This window comes from Tachypleus tridentatus, chromosome 11, assembly GCF_004210375.1.
Source record: "Tachypleus tridentatus isolate NWPU-2018 chromosome 11, ASM421037v1, whole genome shotgun sequence".
Taxonomy (NCBI): domain Eukaryota; kingdom Metazoa; phylum Arthropoda; class Merostomata; order Xiphosura; family Limulidae; genus Tachypleus; species Tachypleus tridentatus.
Genome location: NC_134835.1, coordinates 16,161,286 through 16,169,754, shown reverse-complemented (window position 1 = coordinate 16,169,754; position 8,469 = coordinate 16,161,286). Strand labels below are relative to the sequence as shown.

General features: G+C 34.6%; 1 protein-coding gene across 1 annotated transcript; it reads left to right on the top strand.

Moving 5' to 3' along the window:
- The first annotated feature begins 843 nt into the window (after positions 1-843).
- LOC143231697 (uncharacterized) lies at positions 844-4,359 on the top strand. The gene is made up of 3 exons (XM_076466290.1): positions 844-867; positions 2,817-2,908; positions 3,572-4,359. The coding sequence occupies exons 2-3, from the start codon at positions 2,854-2,856 to the stop codon at positions 4,159-4,161; spliced, it is 645 nt and encodes a 214-aa protein (XP_076322405.1). The 5' UTR covers positions 844-867; positions 2,817-2,853; the 3' UTR covers positions 4,162-4,359.
- The last annotated feature ends 4,110 nt before the right edge of the window (positions 4,360-8,469 follow it).

Genomic DNA, 8,469 nt, shown 5'->3' with positions numbered 1-8,469 from the left:
CGTTATTATAAATACTCCACTCAGAAGGTCTTGTGATCCGTCATTTAGTATACCTATCAGCCGTAAGTTATTATACGTGAGGTTAATATCACTACTTGTCAGTAAATAGTTTGTTTGTGTTTGACTAGTTCTCTTTCCACTCGTCTTTTACTTCAATTTGAGAGACTGTTCGTGCATACAACTACCGTGCAAATTTGTGCAAAGTTCAACAGACTATTTAGATTAATCTAGTTCTAAGAATTTGTCATAAGGTTTCTACTTATAATAGTCGCGATCTAATATTTTATTGTGAAGTTTCAGTTCAGAACAGACGTGATCTAAGACTCTGTTACAAATTTTCTCTTGTCTGTCCGAATATAAGAATTTCACTCTTGTAGCACAAGAACGGCGCTCATTATCACAGCAATGGACTGTGAATACTGACCACTCAAATTCACGGTTTGACCACAGTAACCATTAGGTCGTATTCCACTCATTTAACTTTAGAAAGCTTAGCCCCGGGGCCCACAAATGACAGGTGTATTTATGTAGATCTGTCTAGTCAGGAGAAACTTACTTTGAACAGTAATGATAAAAGTATTGTTCTGAGAAACGTTCCACTCGTAAAATGTTAGGAAAAAGCTAACGTAATCTATACCAGTGACAGACACACTTCGAATGAGAAAAATAACCATCTGCACATGAACACGAAGTTCTTGTGTAATTTCCTTACGTTACAAAACTCCGATAAGGCAATATTTACTGGAAAAAGAAAACATTGTTATGGTATTTGATTACTAAAAATAACTGATACCAGATCAGACTTAAACGTATAAATAGCTTTCTTCTGAGTTCAAAACACAGAAGTACAAATAGTGCATTATACAGGTAAGTACTGTTTGTTTATATTCATCAATAAGGTTTCTGTTTAAAACTATGTTTATGTGTGATATTTAGGTTACTACATGGTGAAGTAAAACAAACTCAAAACCCCACAAATATTACATCCACTTCACTATTATAAAAGGCCTAATGGTATTTCTTTGGCTTGCTGACCCAAGCTTCGGTGATGAGCCTTTAAAGGACGAAACTGTAGTCAGTAGTTGAGTGTAGGGCCAATCACAGAATGCATTAGGTATCTACGTCACAATATTGTCTTTTGAATTTAACCTCTGGTGATAAACTAAAGGAATTCGTAACCTAAATATCTAATAATGAGAAGAAATTCCCAAATGGAGGTTTTGTTATTTAGAAATAAGAGCATGTTACATATTTCACTATAAATTGTTTGTTTATTTTGATGTTAAGCAGAAAGCTGCACAATGGGCTGTCTGTGCTCTGCCCACAACGGGTACCGAAAACCGGTGTCTAGCGTTTTTGTCCACAGATATACCGCTTTGCTACAGGGTGTGGGCTTTACTGTGAAAAGTGTTGAAAATCAAATTAGTGCCCGAAGAGATTATAGCGCTAAAATCTGGGTTTCGATACCCGTGGTGAGCACAGTGCAGATCGACCGTAGTGTTTCTTTATGTTTAACTAGAAATAAATTAATTCATTTCGTTCTAGAAGAAGTAAACATGACGTAACTGTCACGGTGATTATATTTGTTAATTATAATAACAGCAAAGTAAAACACATTCATGTTAAACTGTTTATTAACAACGTATTTTATCATGAAGCTTCTAATACACGGAGATAATTTTTATTAAAGATACTTGATTTGTACAATATAAGTATCATAAAAAAACGAGTCACTGGTGTCAACAGGTCCTCTGGTGAGTAAACGGTAAGTCTATATTCCACCGTTGATAGAACACAGATAGTTTATTGTAAAGCTTGTGTTAAAAATAGAACATCTTATAAAACACAGATATTATACTTGCAGATATAATGATAACATTTTTCTGTATAAAATGAACTGAAAAAACAAAATACACAATTTATGAATGTCGTGAAACCAGTTACTAAAGTTAATCTTGATTCAACAACATGAAATGTAAATGTAACGTTTTTTTTAACTGTATTGGAAACCACTCACAAAATATTTATTAATCAACAGCTTAATAACTAAGGATGAAACTGTTGCAGCTTTGTTTGAAAGATTGACTAATGAGTTGGTTGGTTGTTTTATGGCACAAAGCAGCTGGACTATCTGTGCGACTGATGAGACCTTTATATTACTTCCATACTAAAATAGGAAAAAAAAATTATATTCAGGTAGGGCTTCATAAGACGTGGTTTGATTTGTTTTGAATTTCGCACAAATTCACACGAGGACTATCTGCACTAGCCGTCCTTAATTTAGCAGTGTAAGACTAGAGGGGAGGCAGCTAGTCATTCCCACCCACCGCCAACTCTTGGGCTACTCCTTTACCAACGAATAGTGGGATTGACCGTTACATTATAACGCCTCCACAGCTGTAAGGGCGAGCATGTTGGGCGCGAGGGGGATGCGAACCTGCGACCCTCGCATTACGAGTCGAGTGCCTTAACCACCTGGCCATGTCGGGTTGAAGATGTGGTAACATGGACTGTATCGACGTCCAAGCTCCTTGTTGTTCATCTCCCTCAGTCTCTGTATAGTGCTAAAAACATCAGTTATTGTTACTGATTATTTCGGTGCTAACTCACAACTGACAACTTTCACAGTTCATTCATTTTATACTGTACAACTTTTAGTTATACAGTTATTAAAACTGTCTACCAAACCATCAACCATCTTTGTCATTTCTTAAGACTGTGTACTTATGATCTGAAATTGATTTTACCTAAATATTAAACATGAACATTGTAAAGAACGTTAATAAAGTTTAATTATTATTATTCTGTTTTTTCAGATAACAAATATTAAAATACTGACGGACGTTATAAATCATGAGGTGTTTCAGTTTTCTAATTATTTTAATAACGATATGCGTAGCAAGTGGAGGTAAGTTTGTTTAAATTTATGATTTATATCACAAATATGTCTTTTAGTGTAAACAACTCAACAAAAGTCAGACTGTTGATGTATATGTGGAATATACCACGTTTGTAGAAAATATCTTATTTTATAACTTTATACTCAAAATTATTTCAAGAAGATATTTCTATAATTACTGTGTCTATATCGTTACTATAGTTTTAAGTTCATTTTAGCCTATTCTTAAGGAAATTTGATTTGACTGGTCATCAAGCAGTGTCATTTGTATGTTGTGTTCAGACGTTACGAAACACTGAGTGTACTATAGACCTAACGACACATTTTCCTTCTTAAGATAACAAAATACGTGTTCACGATTTACAATAATAAATATTATTGTGGCTAACAACTGTTTATTATTATTTTAATCGTACGGTTTGTTAAAAAATAATCAAGTTTCTATTAGATTTTTAGGGTTTGTCAGATTTCTAGAGTTCATACAAATAGTGAATAATAAAATATTACCAGATTTGATATTTTGATCAAACATTTACCTTAAAAACAACCTTAATATTCTCCAAAGAAATAATAAAGTTATTGGTTCACAATTTGCTTTAAAGAACTTTTTGTTTAACTCTCGTTTAGCGTCATTTTCGAATTCAAAATTTTCGTTTTACTTATTGTTCACAGATGTCGCTCGCACGACTGGAAACATGAATGACTACATCGACAAAGTTCTACAAAACCTTAAAGAAAATCGTGAATACATTTCCAAAATTGAACCTCTTGTTGTCGGAACTGCAGTAGATGAAGGCAAATTCCGAGTTACTGATGTTGTCGTCAGAGGTCTCTCAAGTATTGGACGACGAGGTGACGTCACATTAACAAATGACGAAGCCAATAAAAAAGTGGTTTTGAATGCGAACCTTGGAGTGTCAGGAGTTAGTGCTAGTGGTAGATATAGATACAGACAGAACAGATTTATTAAGCTAAAGGGAAGTTTAAACGCTAGGATAAATGAAATAGCAGTACAAATTATTCTGTCAGCTCCTTTGAACGGTGGACAGGTGACCTTGGTTTCCGCAAAAGTTACTCGTTTTGAGGGATTTAAGATAACGAAGGTATCTGGAGCTTCGTTCCTTTTCAACTGGATTCTAAAATATGCTGCTAACAAAATTGCAAAGAAATCAAAAGATAAAATCGTTTCTGGTATGGAGAGTTCTCTACAGAGATACCTTAAAGATGCCTTAGTTAAAGTAACCTTCCCAGGAAGCGTCTGAATGTTGTATTGAAACACAGAGGTGTTTTTAATATTATACAAACTAATGTTTAGTTTTTTAATATAAATATTAGGCTGTATCTTAAATTAAAGAAAACAACAACATAGAACCAGCATATCGTGTTAATTTTTAGTTCTGGAAGATATAATGAAATTTATTGTTTAAATAAATGATGAAATAAAAATGTTTTAACCAACAGTATGCTCTTCTTCCAAGATATAATAAATATTACATATGCAAGGTTTCTTTACAGTTAGTTAGATAATTTTAACGTCCATAATTAAAAAAACTAATAAAAAGTGAGAGTTACAATATTAAAACAATGGAAGCCTAATCACAAAAGAAACAAATTTAATGTCGTGTAATGAGTATAGATCATAAATTATTAATAGGTTACTTGACATCTAGAAATAGACCAATGTCCACGTGACACAGCCTGTCTATTCGTCATAAGAATGTTTGGTTTGAAATTGGTTATAAAAATTTCGGACTAAATCAGTTTTGCATTGTCGCTAGGGTCAACTTTCCACTTTATAATTTCACTTCATTGTCCATTATTCCAATATAAACAAAGTTTTTTTCATTGTGGTGCAAACTAGTGGTGCTATAGCGCAACTGTTTATGGTGATCAACCTACTCGACATACATCTGATGAAAAAATAGCATTTTTTGGTTTGATATAATCACATCCATCCAGACCACCGCAACATTTAAAATGCTGATTGTGCATTACATGTTTGGGTTTGTTCTCACAAGTTAGAACTCCTCTATCAAACGTTCTGTATACGGGCCTGATTAAAATAAGTAAAATCAATAATTTATTGTTGTTTCTATAGTAAGACTTTTTTATACAAAATAATTTATTGCTACTTTAAATGCCACTTTAACTTACTGTCTCCGTTATCCCGAAAGTAACTCTGTTTCGTGCTTGCTCGAAGTATTCAAACCTCATCTGTTGTGCTTGAGTACAACAAAACTTATGAAATTTTGTAGATTACACAATGTAACACAAATTTTGTTCCTGGATAGTATGTGCTATTTCTTAATTACTTATGTTGTAAATTTGTACATTTTCATTTGCAGAAAGTCTGAATAACACAACATATTAATTAACATTTACATGTATTTATACTAAAGTTATACAAAAATGTTTAGAAGTGAGTTTTTCGAGAGTTGCGAATATAATGTAAATAACTTTCACGTATCAGCTTTCAAATATAGTCTCCCATCATGTTTTCGTCATACGCTCTTTGGTAGCGGCGTTCAAAGTCCAGTATATCTTGGTGGAAGCGCTCGCCTTGCTCCTCTTAGTATGCTCCCATGTTCTCCTTAAATTTATCAAGATGAGCGTCAAGGATGTAGACTTTCAGGGACATCCTGCAGCCCATTTTGCCGTAGTTCTTCACTGTAGCCTTAACCAGTTCCAAATAATATTCGGCGTTGTGATTGTCCAAGAAGCCCCAAACTACTGCGACAAAGCTGCCCCAAGATTTTATCCTTTCTTGCTGAGCTTCTTGTGGAATTCTGTGCACTCCAGGATCTTTATTTGTGGTCCAACGAAGACACCAGCTTTGACCTTTGTCTCAGACAGCTTAGGAAAGAAGCATTGAATGTACTTGAAATCTGCAGACTCCTTATCAAGAGCTGTGACAAATTGTTTTGTAAGACCCAATTTTATATCCAATGGTGGGTAAAATACCTTCTGGAGGTCCACTAATGGCTCACACTTAACATTGTGCCTCCTCTCAGAGAACTCGGTCCTTTGTGGCCAGTACTTCCTGTTGTAGAGCTCTGCGATGTCCCTGCTGTCTCAAAGGCAAAGATAACAGGGAAACTTGGTAAAGCATCCTTGGAGACCCATCAGGAATGTCATCATTTTGAAGTCTCCGATAACCTCCTAGCCATACTCATCATACTTTAAGGCTTCTAGCAAGGTCATGACGCTCTTTGAGGTTCACCGAAAGGTATTTAAAATTTAAAAGTCCTAAAATTTGTACAATATAAAATCTTACTATTCAAGCAAGCAAGAACTATCAGTCTTGCCTTCTACAGTTTTATTGCAGTGCTCGTAGGTAAAATGAGGAGTTTATATTGATCCCTGATAGACATGACGAAATATGACTTGTAGGCTTCACACATTTTAACAGATGCTGTCATAGAGTACTTTTTCGCTCTTTTCTTGATAAATTAGCCACATACATAGCAGAATGTGTCTGGAAAATGGTTGCAGCTTCTTGATGCCATCTCTGATAAAATCAGATAAGTCTATATGTTCATTCACTTAAACAGCCAAAACTAAACTGAAGTGGTGAGTGGTGAGTTCCTGTATATATATCTTACTGTGGAAAGTTCTAGAAAATTCTGAAAGGTTTTTGAAAATCCTCGTAAGTTCCACAACATTCCAGAAAGTTCTTGAAAATTCTCTATCAGCTACTCAGCACTGAATCTACCTGGAATGTTCTGGAAAATTGGTAAATTTGAAAACTTCATTACCCAGGTCACAAAATCAAAGTTTGAAGAGAAAATAGGTCTTTTCCATTTGCTTTAGGTATAAGCAGTTGGGAAATAACACTTTCTGCCCAGAAACAATAAAAAGTAACATTGTGTTATATACGAAATTTTTCAACTAAAGACTAGGAAATAGATAATATTAGTATTGAAACATTGTTTGGAAAAGGAAAATAAAGACAGGACTGTAACCTCGATGTGTCACATATATATAAATTTCAAAACTTTTGTATCAACTCCACTAACATTTTGTTTATTTCATTCGAAGTGTCTATTCGCCTTCACCCGCTGGTACAGCAGTATGTCTCTGGATTTACAACGTTAAAATCACGGGTTCGCTTCTCCTCCGTGGACTCAACAGATAGCTTCATGTGGCTTTGTTATAAAAAAAACGTCAACACACACGCGTCTCACTGAATGTTCCACTAGTATCAGTAGAGGAGATATAAGAATTGATAGTAACATAAATTAATTAAAAAAAGAAAATCTACTTAGCCACTTCTAAATAAAAGGAATTAAAATTATTTTAAAATTAGAAATAATTTCTCAACTTTCTGCTGGCTTAAATCAATTTTTTAGCCCCTTAGGTTCCCGTATTTTTTTCAAATTTATGGTCTTCCCAAATCTGATTTCCGCTTAACAACCTATTGTTCCGACACACAAAACTGACAATTACAATCTAGGAAAATTCTTTGCATGAATGATTTCAAAATATATTTCCCGTGTCTCCTTGTTTTTCAAAGTTCTGAAATGTTCCTTAAAAACTCTGAGAATTTAATCACTTTGTTCAATTAATTACGGTTGATGTAAAAGAATGTTCACTGGAGTTCCCGTCTGTGAAGTGATAAACACTGTCCGTGAATGTTACCAGAATGATTCGAATTCCCTTTTTACTTGAATATCAACACTGTAATAAAATTATTTCTCGTTGTTACCAAATCTTCCACTTCCCAGTCTGAAGGTACAAATTATATTCAAACTGAAGGTCTAAGTATGAAGAACCCTGTAGCTGTAGTAATTGTCAACATATTTATGACAAGAACTGAAGACACTTTATACACCAACTCTTTGTTATCGATATGATGATGACATTACATAACCTTCGATAACCTTAACACTTATTCACGTGTTTTATCACATCTAAACCAGATACTTCCAAACCTAAAATTCACGGGAGAAAAACAAGTTGATAACAAATTGTCATTTCTAAACGTTATTCTTAAAAAGACAAACACAGGCTTTCAAACTTCCATATTTCGTAAGAACACTTTCAGTGGACTTTATGTTCCTGGAAATTTCCTTCATAACCCCTGCCAACAATTAGGTTTATTACAATCAATTGTTGTAAAAAATCTTAACTTTCAGTTTTGTGTACAAAACGACTTTTCTCTCACCACTTCCGGTATGGCCAGAAGGTTAAGGAACTGGACTCTTAATCCGAAGGTCGCGCGTTCGAAACCCCGTCGCACCAAACATGCTCGCCCTTTCAGCCGTGAGGGCATTATAACGTGACGGTGAATCCCACTATTCGTTGGTAAAAGAGTAGTTCAAGAGTTGGCGGTGGGTGGTGATGACTAGCTGCCTTACCTTTAGTCTTACACTGCTAAATTAGGGACGACTAGCGCAGATAGCCCTCAAATAGCTTTGCGCGAAATTCAAAACAACAACACCAACAACCGTAGGAACCTTCGGAAATATTTTAAAATAGGGGTAGAGCATGTAAGTGTGAAGGGGGGTATACCGTGTGGACCAATGAAGTAAAAGAATATTTATTATGTTAATTAAATTACGTTAGTCTCA